Source organism: Anastrepha obliqua, chromosome 2 (assembly GCF_027943255.1).
Source record: "Anastrepha obliqua isolate idAnaObli1 chromosome 2, idAnaObli1_1.0, whole genome shotgun sequence".
Lineage (NCBI taxonomy): Eukaryota > Metazoa > Arthropoda > Insecta > Diptera > Tephritidae > Anastrepha > Anastrepha obliqua.
The window spans coordinates 47,269,715-47,288,645 of record NC_072893.1 but is presented as its reverse complement, the minus strand read 5'-3'; the positions used below and the strand labels follow the sequence as shown (position 1 = coordinate 47,288,645).

General features: G+C 40.4%; 1 protein-coding gene across 1 annotated transcript; it reads right to left on the bottom strand.

Moving 5' to 3' along the window:
• Nucleotides 1-1,992: 1,992 nt before the first annotated feature.
• Nucleotides 1,993-2,484, bottom strand: LOC129238118 (acanthoscurrin-2-like). Its single transcript, XM_054873157.1, has one exon. It carries the CDS (start codon nucleotides 2,482-2,484, stop codon nucleotides 1,993-1,995), a length of 492 nt encoding a protein of 163 aa, XP_054729132.1.
• Between the last annotated feature and the right edge of the window lie 16,447 nt (nucleotides 2,485-18,931).

The window sequence follows — 18,931 nt, the reverse complement described above, 5'->3', positions numbered from 1 at the left end:
ACCAAAGATGTGTGTGGCCTGGCGTTGTCCTGATGGAAGACAATTCGGCCTCTGTTGATCAAAGATGGCCTCTTCTGCATGAGTGCTGCATTCAAGCGGTCCAGTTGTTGGCAGTACAGGTCCGAATTGAGCGTTTGGCCATAGGGGAGTAGCTCATAGTGGATGATTCCCTGACAATCCCACCAAACACACAGAAGAACCTTCCTGGCCGTCAATCCAGGCTTGGCCACCGTCTGGGCAGCTTCACCGCTTTTCGACCACGACCGTTTGCACTTCACGTTGTCGTAAGTGACCCACTTTTCATCGCCAGTCACCATCCGCTTCAAAAACGGGTCGATTTTGTTGCGATTCAGAAGCGATTCGCATGCATCCATACGGGCAAAAATGTTTTCTTGCGTCAAGTCATATGGCACCCATACATCGAGCTTCTTTTTGAATCCAAGCTTCTTCAAATGGTTTATAACGGTTTGATGACTCATGCCCAGCTCTTGGCCGATGCTACGGCTGCTACTATGGCGGTCTCTTTCGATCAATTCAGCGATTTTATCGCAATTTTCGACGACAGGCCTTCCGGACCGTGGCGCATCTTCGATCACCTCTGCACCAGAACGAAAACGTTGAAACCATCGCTGTGCGGTGGAAATGGAAACTGTATTGGGTCCATAAACTGCACAAATTTTATTGGCAGCATGAGATGCATTTTTGCCTTTATCGTAGTAGTACTGTAAAATATGCCGTATTTTCTCTTTATTTTGCTCCATGTTTGCGACGCTATAACTCACGAGCGACTAAAAGCAAACAACAATTAATCGAACACGTGTTAGCACGTGAAAAGATCTTTCCAAAAAGCTCTAGCGTGAACCGATGCGACGAATACAACTAGAACTACGCGCTTGCAAAGACAAGCTTGCGGAAATACCGCAAGACTTTTTTGACAACCTTATAATTAAATGCCAAAAATAAGCTCAAACTCTGCAACACTGCAGAGGACAGTTGTACCAACATTCCAGCAAAAAAATTAAGAAATATGTGTAACACGCACTGTTTAAAAGAACAATTCCCAATTTTTTTTTTGACAGAATGTAAGCTTAAAGATACTGTGTTGAATAATGAAAACGGTTTACCCTAAACAATTAAGTAGTTTTTATTCTTGCACGGATTTTTCCAACGACCCTCGTAGTGAGAAGTGTACGAAACCTAGCCATGGATAACAAAATCTCTCTAGCAAGTTCACATATCCCTTATTAGCTACAAAGAGCGTCATAATTAACCCTCCGTTGTACACCTAGTTTAAAATCTTCGATTGAGCACCCGCGCCTGCCCTTTTTTCGTCCTGTTCGAAGATCTTTTTTAAAAAGATATATCCATACATCGATAGAAATTTAAATTTTAGGAAGCTATCTGGAAGTTAAAGTTGTTAGCTATAATAGAAAATATGTTAAATTCACGTCCAAAGTCGAAAAAGTATAAAAATAAAGTAAAACTTTTAGATACTTAAATATTTTTTGTAAGAATTTATGGTGAATCTATTAACAATATAGCGGTTGATGAAAATGTATCGTTACTTCTACTTAGGGTGGCATAGGATTAGGGTGGTAAATTGAAAACTTTGAAGCATTTTTCATCGAATTTTTGTTTCTTGAGCTCTGACGTTCCTCAAAAACACCACTTCAGCCACAAATTTTACTTAACACTTTTTTCCAATATTCAAGCGCCTATCACTTCCAGTACTTCCTTCAGGTAATACTTCAGCAAAAACTGCATTTCCAAATGCATTGTATTAGATTTAAAATTAATTTATTATAAATATATAAAACAGCTCAAACTCATTTTAATCCAAATCAAGTATTTTACAGTAGTTTCAATTTTTTGTATATTTCCTTTCCATGACAAGCAGGGATATAAACGTCCGTAGTTCAGTTGAATGAAGAAGAGAATTTAGCAGATAAACGAATCCAGTCACACATTTCGCTAATGTTGGGCTTAGAGAATTTACCACTTTTTGCCGCCACCGCCGCCGCCGCCATATCCACCACCGCCATAACCGCCACCACCTTTGCCACCACCCCCATATCCACCGCCTCCACCTCCTTTGCCACCACCTCCATAGCCGCTGCTACCACCACTATATCCACCGCCACCACCTCCTTTGCCGCCACCTCCATATCCACCGCCTCCACCTCCTTTGCCACCGCCTCCATAGCCGCTGCTACCACCACCATATCCACCTCCTTTGCTACCACCTCCATAGCCGCTGCTACCACCCCCATATCCACCGCCACCTCCTTTGCCGCCACCTCCATATCCACCGCCACCACCTCCTTTGCCACCTCCTCCACTATATCCGCCACCGCCATATCCTCCGCCGCTACCACCTTTGCCACCTCCGCCTTGCCAGCCTCCTCCGCCGCCACCGCCGCCCAATCTACCCGCCACGGCAAAGGCTATCAAGCTCAACAGCAAAACAATGACGAAAGCGCGCATCTTTGAAATGTTTTAGATCGCTGTTCGTCGAGAACTTTTTGACTTTAACTTGAGCGGTTTTAGTTTGTTGATTCGCTGAAATCCTTACTTTGCTGTGTATTGTCCAACTCTGGTGGTTGGAGCCACTGATGCCGCTGACATTTGCAACATCGCTTTTATACACGAAACCTCTGGTGCATATCACAGTTGGTGCCTCGAAGTTTTGTTCCGTTTTTTTTGTAATTTTTTACGTTTTCGTGCCTTCTTATTTTATTATTTTTCTAACTTTTATTCTGATTTGTATTATTTGTAATTTTTATTATTTTGCATTGTAATATTAATTATTTTTGTACTTTTTTGTCGGCAATTAGTGAAGTTCGACGCGCTCATCTCAAGCATAAATTAACAAAATCAGTTTGATGGCAGTGCATAACGTACCTACAACTTGTATATATGTGCATGTGTGTGTGTATGCGACTATGCATAGGAATACGTGTACAAAAACACGAAAACATACACTTCACTTTGCACTTGCAGTGCCATGACAATGGCGAAATGAAGCCGTTTCATTTCAGGCAGCAAAAAGGCGCGGGGAAAGAACACTCGATAATGTAATACACTTACCGTTGGACATAAATATTTATAAATTTATGCATACACATGCACATAAACTTAAATGTATACACAATTGTATCCACTTCGTCTGGCGGCACTTCATGTGCTCGCGCTATAATTCTATTTATGCATTCGCAAGTAAATCCAATTTTTTGTAGCAAAAAGCAAAAGCAATAAACAGGTAGAACGTCAAGAGTTGGTTAAAGTGGCAGTGAAATTACAACAGCAATTTCAAATTTTCACAGTACTAAAAGTGCCAAAGTGAAGCTCAAAGATACAAATTTTTCTCCTTGCACAAAATCACATAAAAGAAAAAAAATCTGCAAATTCTTATAATTTCAAACTTTATTGGCAAAATTTTTAGAAATATTCTAAATACGCAAATTTAAAGCCCATTAAAGTTTAGTGCAATAAAGCGAGAGCGGCTCAAAATTTGCGTTGAGTTTTAATAATTTTTTTGACGCTGCGAAGCATTTTCTTTCATATTACAAATGCTCGAAATTTGTATAGACAATTAAAGATATCGCATGTGAAGATCCAAGTTTGCTTAAGCGTGAAATTGCTGATAACATAGGCACCTCGCATGAACGTTCGGACGGTACAGAATTCGTTAACAATTCGTCCAAAAGTAGGTAGGTGGAAGTGGCAGTCGCTCTTTAAACCAACTCAACTCGAAGGGCAAATAGTTTTTCATGAAGACCTTTTTCATGGCAGAAATATACTCGAAGGTTTGCCATTGTCTGCGAGGAGCGACCATTAATAAAAAAAATGGTGGTACGTGCCTGAGGTTTCGAACCTGTGCCCTTCCGAGTGATAGTCACATACCAACACGTCGGTCTTATATTACTATTCTATTTATTTCTACAAAAAAGTGGCTGAGGTGGAGGAAAGAAAGACCGAAGTAGAAAAAAAGAAAGAAAACCCAAAACTCAAAAAAGATAGGACTGGCTCGCTCTCTTAAACACGGCCTAAATCTAATAACTGATTGCGTCGCCAGTTTTATTTCGGCTCTTAGATTAAATTGAATTAGATTGGTGGGAAGATGGACAAGTCCAAGCACTAAGTCAGGAAGACCACCCGGATAGATCACAGTAGAAAGAGTAGAGGGCAGGATAGATACAATATGGATGGTAAGACGTAAAAATTGGGTTGATGTCACTCTTGCGCAAATCTTTTGGATTCATTGATGAATCTTAAAAGATCCGGAAGAGGAAGGGTATGAACTCAGTATATATCAGTATATCGCAACTTGATTCTGTCTCTTATCAGCAAATGGGCTTTTGAAAGAATCCCTTTCATGGCACAGATCCATTTGGAGCTTTGCTAATGGCTGACTAGAGAAAAAAACCTTTTTTGATGTGTTAGATCCGTAGCGAGGACTGATCCACAGAATTTACTGTCATTATTTCCCCCACAAGGTAGGTAGTTGGTAAGTAAGTAGAAGTGGCAGGCGGTCTATTATCCAACTCACTTAGACCGTTGCCGACTCATTGTGATGTCACAATAGCTGTTTACCTGCTCCTCCTCGTTAAACCATTTTGCTTTAAGTTTGATTTGGCTGACATTTATACCCTAAGGTCATCTGAATCATTCAAGAACGATGACCCAAAATATCTAAACCTAGTCGCATGAAAGGTGAGACAATGACAAAGAGAATGTCTCTTCTCCTCCAGGTTCTTCCTCCTCCTCATTGCAGCTTCTGCAATATTCCCAGTGAGGTACTTTCAATCTTTGAGCATGTCGACCTAGGAAACAGTGGTCTGTGAGCAAAGCAACTAACATAGAGACGTTTTTCCTTGACCGATAAAGTAGCGTCTTTTAACGCTTGGCCAAATTCTTTTTGTAGCGTTACATGCCAGACTATCAACCTATCTCGTGTTGGCTGACGTTACAATACCACGTGTTGGCTGACGTTACAGTATCACGCAGTTTGTGGCTTAAGAGGGGTATACCTACAATCTCCATATCAAGAGGGAGGCGAGTAGTAGAGCCCTCTCTCGCTAATTTGACTGCCTTTTATGGAATTCCAAAAGTTAGTGGTAGCATATTTTTGGAATGAACTTGCGGTAAATCTTTACAGATATAACATAAAATTAAAGTGAGTGAGCGGTGAAGCGTCGCTTGGAGTGTTTGCTCGATGGAACGATGAGCTATATGAGCTTTACGACGCATAGACATAGCGCAGCGAATGAAGATCCAGCGGTTACGTTGGCTGGGTCATGTCGTCCCAATGGATACAAAAGCTCCGGCTGTGAAAGTATTCGATGCGGTACCAGCTGGTGATAGCAGAGGTAGAGGGAGGTCACAGTTTTATGTCGATAGTTTTTATGAGAAGCTTTTTCGTGGCAGAAATGCCCTCGAAGATTTTCCATTGCCTGCCGAGAAGTGATCGCTGTACCAAAAACATCGGGTCCGAACCAACCGAATGGTAGTCAAGTTGTCAACCTTTGGGTTGGAGCGATGACAGTATGCCTGCTTATTAATGCTTAGGGTCGTTTTCTCAACTAACCAATAATATTAATAAAGCTAGAACTAAGTTTATAATCCTGGGGGTCAGGTATCGTTCTGTGTAAACGTGAAGTGAAAAATAGTTTCCATTTTTGTTTTCTCAGAAACTTTTCACTTCATTTTTAGTAACTTTTCGGGTATATAGTTGTGTAGCCACGCAACAATACTAGCGCTTACACGCTTGCCAGCAACCTCCCTCTCAATTTTTTCACATACCTATTCTCATTATTTTGACATTTGTTTGCACCTTAACACGCAACAAGAATCGGGTGTGAAATGGAAAAGTGAAAAGACTTCGTTTCAGACCCCTTTATTATTTTCATGTGAAAACATTTTGAAATTTCTTTTCAATTTTTAACGGAACGGGAGTCGAAAGTGTAATGAAAATGGGGAAAAAACTGTTCACATTTACACAGAACAAGAATTGATCTCCTGGTGAAAAACTGTTCACTCTTTGAAAAGGTCGGGAAAATACTAGAATTATATGTATTTAAGGTTTATTTGATGTGCCTCTTAAAATTTATAGTTAGATTTAACGTGAAATATGGTAGAGTGCCTTAAAACCTTAAAAAATCAATTACCAATTTCTATTCGGCTGTTGAATTTTTTTCTGCAGCTTAGCACTTTTAATCTCGCAAGTTCTAGCCTTTCTATGTCCAGCGTCAAAAACCAAAAATATTCGTACTTCATGCAGGTTGCGCTCTTCGCGTCGGTTGGGCGGAAGGAAGACAGGCAGGCAATCGTTGGATTTATAATGTGAAACAGTGAAATTAATTAATTCGTGGTAAATAAAGAGCAGCTGCTTTTGCCTCCGTCATTGTCGGCTTTGCAATTAGTTGATTTTACCATAGCCTTGACGTAATTAAAGTGACTCTAGAAAACTGAAGAAATATGAGCACACATACATATGTAAACACACATATTATGAAAATGCCAAGGTATTACGTTTTTGCGGTTTGTCACAAAAAAATTGGCGAAAAATTGTACAACAAAGTGCCAAACTAGACCACCCCCACGAGCCGTCTTAGGGATTCCGTAATTGCTTAGAGAAAAAACGAAAAACGAGCAATTAAGTTTAATAGTTACTAAATTAATGCAATAAGCAACAAGATTAAGTACAAATGCAACTACAGTAATAACTTACACGCAAGCCGATATAATTCGTAAATTTATGCAATAATTAAAATGAACAATACGATTGCTGCATACATACAAACAAACATTAGCTATTGTACTTAAATGACTGGGAGACTATAAAATAGACTACAAAATGGAAATATAAAATCCAAAAAATTTCTAAAAAAAAGTTTTTCTAAAACTAGTAGCAAAGAAATCTAAGTTTTGGTAGGGCACCAGTTCAAGGCAAGCAGTGTTAATTCACTTCACATCTATGACGAGTACGATTACACAAGTCGCCAGCAATTACATCTATTTCATCGCCATGCAAGCAGCTACTTGTAGAGACATTGAGAGCATCATGAGCTCAATACCTTGCTAGTATTACAAGGCGTAGGGTTCATACAATTTATTATACAAGGTGCCGCAAAATTATTCACCCTATCGGAAGATTTCTACTTTTGATAAAAGGTGTCGTACGTCAGAAACACAGAATCTTTTGTTTTTATTTAAAAAAAATTATTCAAAAATAAAATTTGATAATTAATTTTGCGCCACCTTGTAGTTGTTTTTATTATAGTTGAGGTAAAAGGACGCTTCTTCATCAGTTTTTAAACTAAAAGGTGAAACAAATTTAGTTTCAAGGCTGTAATTCTTTATGAACAAGTTTTGAAAGTAAAGGGTGATCAATTGAGAGATATCGAATATTAAATTGAAATAAAGCAACAAAAATTCAAATTGATTGGGAAATCAGTGGAATCAATATGGAACTATTCACGAATTTTTTTTTTTTTTAAATAATTCTTTTCAAATGTAGGCCGCAACTGCGCTGATATTCGATCATGCGCAAATATCAATTTTGAATGACTCGTTGAAGAACTTCGGTCAGTATCTCGTAAATAAATTTAGTAATGTTGTCTTCCATACACACGATATTGGTGGTTAATCCACTGGTTCGAAACGAGAGATACATTTCTCCCCGAAACGACGACGCAGTAAATCCACTGATTCACGAGTGCCGTCTTGTTGGAACCAAATGTTGTGGAGATCACGGGCTTCAATTTCTGGCATCCGGCATCAAAAAGTCGTTTATCATGGCGCTATAGCATTCGCAATTTACTGTTACTTTGGGGCCAGCCACGTCTTTGAAGAAATATGGACCGATTATTTCTACATTTCTGCTCTACAAGGCTCTCATGCCCGTCCTAACGTATGGCGCATAAGCGTGAACGATAACCACATCCGATGAAGCGTTACTTGGAGTGTTTGAGATAAAGATTCTGCGGAAGATTTTTGGACCTTTTCACGTCGGCAATGGCGAATATCGCAGGCGATGGGCATAGCGCACCGAATAAAGTTCAAGCGGCTTCGTTGGTTGGGTCATGTCGACTCAAAAAGTATTCGATGCGGTACCAGCTGGTGGTGGCAGAGGAAGAGGAAGGTCTCCTTCTTTGCGTTGGGGGGAAGGATTTGGCTTTACTTGGAGTGCCCAAGTGGCTTTGTTAAACACAGCCAAAATCGCGTAAGCGATTATCGCGCCAATTAAAAAGAAGAAGAAGAATGGTTTCGGGCTACTCTTTATTCCAAATACGGCAATTTTGCTTATTGACGTAGCCATTAACCCAAAAATGGGCTTCATCTCCATACACATAAGTTGACCCGAGTGCGCGATGAACATTTTTCACGTTCGTAAGTATCATATGTAAGCGTACTAGCGTACTAGCGTACAATTCATTTCTCAGCAGCAGTTATCATTACTTTCAAGAAACTGTCCGTTTTTTTCATTTTTCAATAGCATAACGAGTTTATGAAAAATCTAACCATTAAGCCTCCTCCGAGCTGCTTAGAGTGGAAGTGAACAGTTTTTGGTGTCATCTTCAATGGTCCAGAAGTTTGTAGCCTCGTAATCAGAGAGATTTTTTCAACCAGATTCGGGACTGGTATTCTTTTAGAGCATATTCATTTGAAAAAATAATAATTATAATAATAAAATCTCTAAATTCGCCGAGATACCTAAGTTTTTCTTTTTCAAAACGTTGTCTCTTGAAATTTTTGAATATGTATTATAAATAGTTGAATGCATTTCCTTGTTTCTAATGTCTACTAACCTTAAAATATATCTGCTTCGCCTATAAGAATTTATTATATTCATTGGCTTATTAAAAACATTAAAATAAAAATAATAAATAAACTTAACTTTAAGCGATTTTTCATAAGCTTCACATTATCCCTTTACGGCTTTATTACAATCCTAAAGGTTTATTGATTTTTTGATGAAAAGAAAAAAGTTATGCCCCGTCACAAATTCCGAGATCCCTGGATTACATAAAAAACAACCCGAAATTATTCAATACTCCAGCATATTATCTTAAATGCTCTACTTTAAACAAAAAGCATGACCGGAAATGGATGGTATTGATCTGGACAACGTTTATTTTCAGCAAGACGGCGCTACGTGTCACACAAGCAACGAAACTTTTGATCTTTTACGGGAAAAGTTTCCGGACCGAGTTATCTCTCGAAGAGGTGATCACAATTGGCCACCGAGATCTTGTGATTTAACACCTTGTGATTTTTTTCTTCGGGGCCACGTGAAAGAGAAGGTCTACGCCAACAGCCCAGGGTCGATTCAAGACCTCAAAGATGGGATTCGTGAGGCTATAGAGGACATGGAGCAGCCACTTTACAATTCGGTTATGGAAAACTTCATGAAAAGGATATTGTCCTGTAAGCGTGGTCGTGGTGGTCATTTGCGTGATGTTATTTTCCACTATTAACGGCACACCTTCCTCTTTATAATGAAATAAACATCCGATCATTTATATTATATTAAAAAATAGCATTTTTCTTTGAATTTCAAAATAACACCTCTTACTAAAACACCCTTTATTAAGTTTATTGAATTTTTACTAATATAAAGAAAGTTATGACACGGGAAAAAATTTCGGGACTCCGATATTACATTAGAAATATACTGAAATATTTAATATCCTAACATGAAATCATTTAAAATTTTTAGTTTTTGTAAAAAATATTGTTTTTATTGAATTATTACTTAAGGCACCTCCCTGGTCTAGAGACGTGAAAATTGAAGGCGTTGAAAATTTAAGAAAAGCAATCGGTATCAATTGAAAATCGTTTTATTTCATTTTCATCATTTTTTTCAATTCTTTATTTACAAAAGAAAATCTTTTTTTCAATGACAATAATAAAAAATTGCTTCCCCTGACGGAACACATGCTACTGGCCTAACTGATTGGGCTGCTTATGGTACGTCTGAAAAAAAAATTCGATCGATTATTCATCAGGAGATATTTCACTATGGTGGGTAGCAGATTTACAAAAAAAAACAACTTTTTTCTAGATATTTTATCTGTTTATTGGAAAACCAAAAAAAAGGATTTTTTTTCACGTTCTCCCTCTTAAAAAAATAGAAATAATTGATTATAAATGTATAACTCTACTACTCGCGAGAGCCACAAGTCTACTAAAAATTCAAATCAATCGGTTGAGCACTTTTTGAGAAATTACCAACGCCAACTCGAAAAAAAAATAGTTTGGAGAAAAACATGGTTAACGCGCTTATACCTGAGCACCGTACTCCAAACCGCTCTCGTTTTAAAGGACTGTAACGTCTAAACTACAACAAATTTCAATATAAAAATTTACAAGAATATTTTTGAATGTATAAACTATCATAACATGAAAAAAATCAAGTTTTTCGGAATTCTAGACCAGAAAGGCGGCTTAAATTAAGAAACTTATGTCCCGTGACCAATTCGAGGATCCCGAGATGATATAAAAAATATCCCGAAATTATTCAATATAGAGGAAGTTATGTCACGGGATAAATTTCGGGATCCCGATATTACGTTATAAGCATACCGAAATAATTTAGTATCCAAATATGGTGTTTTCAATGCTTTAGTTTTTACTCAAAATACTAGGTTTAGTGAATTTGTACTGAAAATAAGTTAGCTATGTTGTGGGATAAATTCCGGGATGCCGGCATTACTCAAAAAATTTCACGAAATTCTTCAATAATTTGACATACTATTTTAAATACTTTACTTAAAGCATCAAATTTAATTTTATTGAATTTCTACTAAAATTAAAAAAGTTATACCGCGGAATTAATTTCGGGATACCGTTAATAATGGATGTTTCCATGTGTAGAAGTCCACGCAAGTGGGGAAAGTTACTGATCGCCATTCACTTGGGAGTGGCCAGGACGATTCTTCTACATATGGTTCAAGCAGCTCACAATGTCCAGGATTAGCCCACGTATCCTCTGGGTAGCTTCCGAACACCCGTTCGGGAGTGAGCTAACGTGAGAAGGCGAAGCATTCCAGGATAGCTGGTTGTGTGCTGGGTTTGGGACCCACCACTTAAAAAGCCCCCCCCCAATGAAAAGATTAAATAAGCCTCTTTACTGCTGACGACCCCTGCAAACGAAATTAGGAATACGATTTGAGGGCATGCACCTGGAATGTCCGGTCCCTTAATGGGGAAGGTACCTCTGCCCGTCTGGTTGATGTCCTCGTGAGAGTAAAGACTGACATCACTGCCATCCAAGAGATCCGGTGGATGGAGCAAGGCAAGAAAACCATAGGACCTTGCGACGTCTACTACAGCTGCCATGTAAAGGAGCGCAAAATCGGTGTCGGATTTGTTGTGGGAGAGAGACTTTGTCGCCAATTGCTGTCGTTCACTCCGGTGGACGAGCGTCTCGCAATAATCCGCATCAAAGTCCGATTTTTTAACATCTCGCTAATTTGCGCCCACGCCCCGATGAAAGAGAAGGACGATGCGACCAAAGAAAGAAAGGATGCCGCCTATAGAGCCTATAGGAATTTAAGTGTGCTCTGCCCAATCCATAAGAAGGGTGATCCTGCAATCTGTGCCAATTACCGCGGGATTAGTCTTGAAAATATCGAACGTATTGTGTGAAAGGCTGAAGCCCACCATCAACCAACTGATTGGACCTTATCAGTGCGGCTTTAGACCTGGAAAGTCTACCATCGATCAAATATTTACAATACGACGAATCTTGGAAAATACCCATGAAAGGAGAATCGACACACACCATCCTTTCGTCGACTTCAAAGCTACATTCGACAGTACGAAAAGGAGTTTCCTGTATGCCGCGCTGTCTGAATTTGGTATCCCCACAAAACTAATACGGCTATGTAAGATGACGTTGCTCAACACCAGCAGCACCGTCAGAATTGGGAAGGACCTCTCCGAGCCGTTTGATACCAAACGTAGTTTCAGACAGGGTGCATCGTACGAGCCGCAGAACTTAATCGCTCAGGCACAATTTTTTATAAGAGCGTACAATTGTTGGCGTATTCCAATGATATTGACATCATCGGCCTTAACAACCACGCTGTTAGTTCTGCCTTCTCCAAACTGGATAAAGAGGCAAAGCGAATATGTAGGTACATACGTCACTGTTGACGGTTATAATTTCGAGGTTGTAAAAGACTTCGTTTATTTAGGAACCAGCATTAACACCGAAAATAATGTCAGCCTTGAAATCTAACATAGAATCTCTCTTGCCAACAAGTGCTTCTTTGGACTAAGTAGGCAACTGAGCAGTAAAGTCCTCTTTCGACGAACAAAATTACCCTCTACAAGACTCTCATCATGCCCGTCCTAACGTATGGCGCAGAAAATTGGGCGATGACAACATCCGATGAAACGACGCTTGGGGTGGTTGAGAGAAAGATTCTGTGGAAAATTTTTGGACCTTTGCACGTGGGCAACGCGAATATCGCTGGCGATGGAACGATGAGCTGTATGAGCTTTACGACGACATAGACATTCCGCAGCGAATGAAGATCCAGGGGTTACGTTGGCTGGGTCATGTCGTCCGAATGGATACAAACGCTCCGGCTTTGAAAGCATTCGATGCGATACCAGCTGGTAGCAGAGGAAGATGAAGGTCTCCTCTGCGTTGGAAAGATCAGGTGGAGAAGGACTTGACTTCACTTGGTGTGTCCAATTGGCGCCGGTTAGCACGAGAAAGAAACGACTGGCGCGCTTTGTTAAACTCGGCCAAAATCGCGTAAGCGGTTATCGCGCCAATTAAGAAGAAGAAGAAGTTAATAATTACAAATATACCGAAATCCCTAGATAACAAATACCGTTAATATTGACATTTCTAACAGGCTCATACTTATGCGAACTTTGATGTCAATATTACAAGCTACGGTGCATCATTCATAGATTTGATAAAAAATGTATACAAATTTATGCTGCGGTCAGCATTTCTTCTCCTCTAAATGTTGATGTGAATATGCAAGTACAAATATATTTACATGCATATACATACATATATGCAGTATGTATGGACGTGTATTTTGCATAGCTTATTTTTATGATCTTCTGAAAACTATCAGCAACTATGCCCAAGCGCATTATTACGGCATTGAAACAATCGCAATCACGATGCAAATCTGAAACAGTAGTGATTTGCAAATTTTAATAGTAAAAATGTTAAGCATTGCAATTTGATTGAAACTCATCAATTGGTATGAAATTTGACTACACATTTTTTCTTTTTATCTCCTTTTTTTATATTTGTTCAATCTCGGTTTCAATGTCAAGTACTGCAACACCTCCAACAACAATATTTACTGCAAATCGAATATCTCGAACTTATGCACTGCAAGTGGCAAGTTTGGCTCATAAATGTCAGATTCCATCGTTAATTTGTCTTATATATATGTAAGTGCTTCTGTATATGCACAGGTACTTATGTAAATTAATGGAGTGCATAAACAGAGAGTAGTTCCTGCATGCGTTGCATCATTCACCTTCATCCGAGTGGCAGTCGCCGATGTTGACTTTTACTTTGATGAGCGCATAAACACACGATTTGATTTGTCTGGCTGTATTCGTTCCAAACATTTTGCATGTGAGATGCACTTATCAATCGATGCATACATACGTATGTATGTAAAAGCGTAATTTAATGCACTGCGCAAGTGGTGTACGAGCGTTATTTGTATGCAAACCATCTTCACATAAATTTGAGTTTGCGCATGCACACATAAAAAATCATAAGCACTCCGATATTTATTTATTCAAATGCTTATTAGAACCTACTTATCGCTTGTTTGTAAATGCTTGTACTAGAAACATTTGAATAGGTATGGATGTGTCTGTGTGTGGTGTATCGACTGGTAGGCTGCAGATCGTTGATGTTGTTGATGAAGTTTACTAAGCCATGCCTAGTTCGCTGCTCCACTAAGTATTGCGAACGAAGTTATACAACAGTAGACTCTGAGAGAGGGTGATATTAAATGAGAAGGCGAGTGATGAGTTAGTGTAAGTGGGCTCGGAAAGAGGCGATGAGTGGCGTCTTCTCAAATAGGATCATGTTTGATACATCAATCATCAATCGTGGTTTTTAAGTAGTTACGAGTATGGTAGATGGAAAGATTGCACGATGCTCACATATATATATAATAAGTTCGTGCGGGTTTTTTTCGAAATTTGAAACTTTATTGACGTAAAATGGTTACAAATTTAATATTCAAAGTATTGTCCATCGCTTACTACTACTTTTTCCCATCTTTCTGGCAATTCACGGATTCCCTTTGTGAAAAATTCGGTCGGTTTTGCCGCAATCCACGAATCGATCCATTTTTTGACTTCATCGTAATTACGGAAGTGCTGGTCAGCCAGGCCATGTTGCATCGATCGGAAGAGATAGTAATCGGATGGCGCAAGGTCTGGACTATACGGCGGGTGGGGTAGGACATCCCATTTGAGCGTTTCTAAGTATGTTTTGACCACTTGTGCAACATGTGGCCGAGCATTGTCATGTTGCAAAATAACTTTGTCGTGTCTATCGGCGTATTGCGGCCGTTTTTCTCGCAGTGCTCGGCTCAAACGCATCAATTGTCGTCGGTAGACATCCCCCGTAATCGTTTCATTCGGTTTCAGTAGCTCATAATACACAACACCCAGCTGGTCCCACCAGATACACAGCATAACCTTCAGGCCATGAATATTCTGCGCCGACGCCGATGTTGAAGCATGGTCAGGGTATCCATACGTTGCCTGACGTTTTGGATTGTCGTAATGGACCCACTTTTCATCGCCAGTCACAATTCGATGCAAAAAACCCTTTCTTTTGTGCCGTTGAAGCAGTTGTTCGCATGCCATAAAACGGCGTTCAACGTCTCTTGGCTGCAATTCATACGGCACCCAATGGCCTACCTTTCGGATCATTCCCATGGCTTTTAAACGTTTGGAAATGGTTGATTGATCAACTCCCAAAGTTTTTGCAACCTCTTCTTGCGTTTGAGCCGGATCTTGATCGAGCAATTCCTCCAATTCGGTATCCATGAACTTTGGCGGCGCACCCTCACGTTCTTCGTCTTCCAAGCCAAAATCACCACTTTTAAAGCGTGCAAACCACTTCTGGCACGTTCGCTCAGCTAGAGCATGCTCACCATAAACTTCCACCAAGATACGATGACTTTCGGCTGCTTTTTTCTTCATATTAAAATAATGAAGAAGAATTCCCCGCAAAAACACATTATTTGGCACGAAATTCGACATTTTCAAGTGTGGTAAAAATATTGTTGTTTACGCTTCAAATAAAAAACTTATACTGACGTTTGTGCCTTACGACAGTAGCTCTCCAATGAATGTTTGGAAATGTGGATCGATGGAATAATAATCAAGTTACGCCATCTGTTGTAAAACCGCACGAACTTATTCATAGTCCTATTATATATAGACATATATATAGATCTCTATACAATATTTCCAACTGATCTACTCATATATTCTAACTGTTGGAATCCGGCTCTGAAAGTATACGATGCTATACCAGCTGGTGGCAGCAGAGGAAGATGAAGGCCTCCTCTACGTTGGAAAGATCAGGTGGAGAAGGACTTGACTTCACTTCGCTTTTTAGAAAAGCTTCAAGTACGCACAATTATAGCCTATAGAATTTTGGTGCAATAAAATGTTGTATAGCGCCAAACACACGCGGTGGGCATTTCCTCTCTCTGCCCCAAAAAATCGCCAGCTGTTATCAGCGATAACAAAATTGAATCTCATCACAGCCTCTTCAGGCTCCTCAACATATTAGCCGACTGACACAAATAAATGACTCGATTTAATCGACTTTTGTGTAGCGAAAGGTATCCCGGCTAGTAAAACAGCATTCAACTCATGTTATGAACTTTCCTCCAACCACTCTCCCGTACAAATCACGTTGAATAAATACTCAGCTAACTCATTTGCCACATGCAGTCTTTGCAACAGTAAAACTGGTTGGAAGTATCATACTTCTGGACGCTTGTAACCTCATCAATTGATCTGAAGCACCCTCTCAAGACTAACGAACTAACTAACAGAACTAACAGCGCGGTTGTTAAGGCCGATGATGTCAATATCATCGGCATACGCCAATAATTTGGCGGCGATACCAAATTCAGACCTCGCGGCATACAGGAAACTCCTTTTCGTATTGTCGAATGCAGCTTTGAAATCGACGAAAAGATGGTGTGTGTCGATTCCCCTTTCATAGGTCTTTTTTGAAGATTTGGCACAGACAGCAGGATCGCCCTTCTTATAGTTTGGGCAGATCACATCCGACCATATTTTGCATAGAAGCTGATGCAGTTCTTCGCCGCCATGTTTGAATAGCTCAGCCGGCAGTCCGTCGGCGCCCGCAGCTTTGTTGTTCTTTAGCCGCGTTATCGCTATTCTCACCTCGTCATGGTCTCTCTTCCTTTTTTAGCTCTCTGTAGCAATCCCACGTGGCTCGCGTTGCGCCCGATCGCAGCGTGGCTCTTTAGGCGGCATCCTTTCTTTCTGCGGCAGCATTTCATTCCTCGCCGTAACAACTATTTTTTTCGGGCTCGTCGGAATCCGATTTCTTCTTCGGTGGCGGTACGTAGTGTACGAGAAATGTTGCTCCATGTCCAAATGTTTGTTGGGCAGTGCTTTCTGAGAGCAGGAGTGAGAGTCGAGTAGCAAATCTTCTGGCTGTCTGTTGTGATTGCAGCTTTTCGATGTCGAACATTTTTTGCGTAGGTAGAAGATGTACGTTTTTTGCTGCACAGAGGCGTGTGCGCAGTTTGGCTGCAACAAGGTAATGATCCGAGTCGATGTTGGGAACTCGGATCGTACGTACATCTAATACATTAGAAGCGTGTCTTCCATCTATCACAACATAATGGATTTGGTTTCGCGTTTTTCGATCAGGAGATATGCAGATAGCTTGATGTATCTTTTTATGCTGGAATCTGGTGCTACAGACTACCATGTTTCGGGCCCCGGCGAAGTCGATCAGCCTCTGTCCGTTTTCGTATGTTTCGTTGTGCAGGTTGAATTTTCCGATTGTGGGACCAAAAAATCCCTCCTTGCCCCCCCTTGCATTATGGTCGCCAAGCACGATTTTTATGTCGTGGCGGGGGAAGCGCTCATAGGAACGTTCCAAGCGCTCATAAAAGGAATCTATGGTCGCATGGTCCTTCTCTTCCGTCGGGGCGTGGATGTTAAAAACACGAACTTTGATGCGGATTATTGGGAGACGTTCACCCACCGGAGTGAAGGACAGTACTTGGTGACGAAGTCTCTCTCCCACAACAAATCCAACACCGAATTTGAGCTCCTTTACATGGCAGCTGTAGTAGACGTCACAAGGTCCTACGCTTTTATTGCCTTGTCCCGTCCATCGCATCTTTTGAATGGCAGTGATGTCAGCCTTTAATCTCACGAGGACATCAACCAGCCAGGCAGGGGCACCTTCCTCATTAAGGGACCGAACATTCCAGGTGCATGGCCTTAAATCGTATTCCTTGGTTCGTTTGCAGGGGTCGTCATCAGTGTTGAAAGTTTTCATCCGAGGCTTATTTAATCTTTTCATTGGGGGGGATATTTAAGTGGCGGGTTCCAAACCCAGCGCAAAACCAGCTATCCTGGAATGTTTCGCCTACCCAGAGGATAGGTGGGCTAACCCCGGATGTTGTGAGCTGCTTGAGCCATATGCAAAAGAATCGTCCTGGCCACTCCCAAGTGAATGGCGATCAGCAACTTTCCGCACTTGCGTGGACTTCTACACATGGAACCATCCTCTACGTTACCACAAATGCCCAAATGCACCGTGACCTCAAAGTTCCCCCAATAGCTGAAGAAATCAAAAAGCATGCCTCATCACACAATATAAGATTTCTATTGCACCCAAACCCACTAATTACAGAAATTACCGCAAATCCCATTTCCTTTAATAGTTGACCTAGAGCATGACCTGCGCCGAGAACTTTTTGATTAAGGTGGTATAATCTGTGAGAGCCCCCACTAAGGGCCTAATTTGAAGTCTACTCAATTTTATAACACTCTTGCACAGACGTAAATTTAGACTTGGCCATGTTTGCCTAGCAATTTCACAGGTATTGTCGCTAATCCATCTTTGATTTACAGAACTGATTAAATAAAAAAATAAATAATTGGCGCGTACACTTCTGTTAGGTGTTTGGCCGAGCTCCTCCTCCTATATGTGGTGTGCGTCTTGGTGTTGTTCCACAAATGGAGGGACCTACAGTTTCAAGCCGAATCCGAACGGCAGATATTTTTATGAGGAGCTTTTTCATGGCAGAAATACACTCGGAGGTTTGCCATTGCCTGCCGAGGGGCGACCGCTATTAGAAAAATGTTTTTATTAATTTTGCTTTCACCGAGATTCGAACCAACGACCTCTCAGAACTGATTAGTGCGTCCTTAATACGAAGCTTACAAGTTGCGAAGTTGCGAGAGGTACCTCCATAAAATTACTTATGTGTGGCATACAGGTACCTTCTCATGCAAGTTGGTCAGCCCTTCAGTTCCCTGGTATACCCCTGTGGCCTGGAATCTTAAATTTCATCAACCTTTTATATTCTTCAACTTTTACACGCACTCGGACAAAATTTTGTGAATGGTTTTTAGTTCGTAATAAGAGTACGTTCAGTGATACGAGCACGGATGTCATAATCGCGAAACCTGCGAAAAGCAGTACTGCCACGTATGACATATATATGAATTTTTTAGTAAGGAGTTTTACCTTCGATTTCTGCGTCGATCTTACGTCGATTTCTACGTACAAAAAAGCATCCTCTACTGTATCCTCAATTGTTTAACAAATGCTCAACTTATTTACTTACTTTTGACTGCATTGTGAGTTTGAGTGGTATTTAGCAAGAAGCACATTTATTTGATG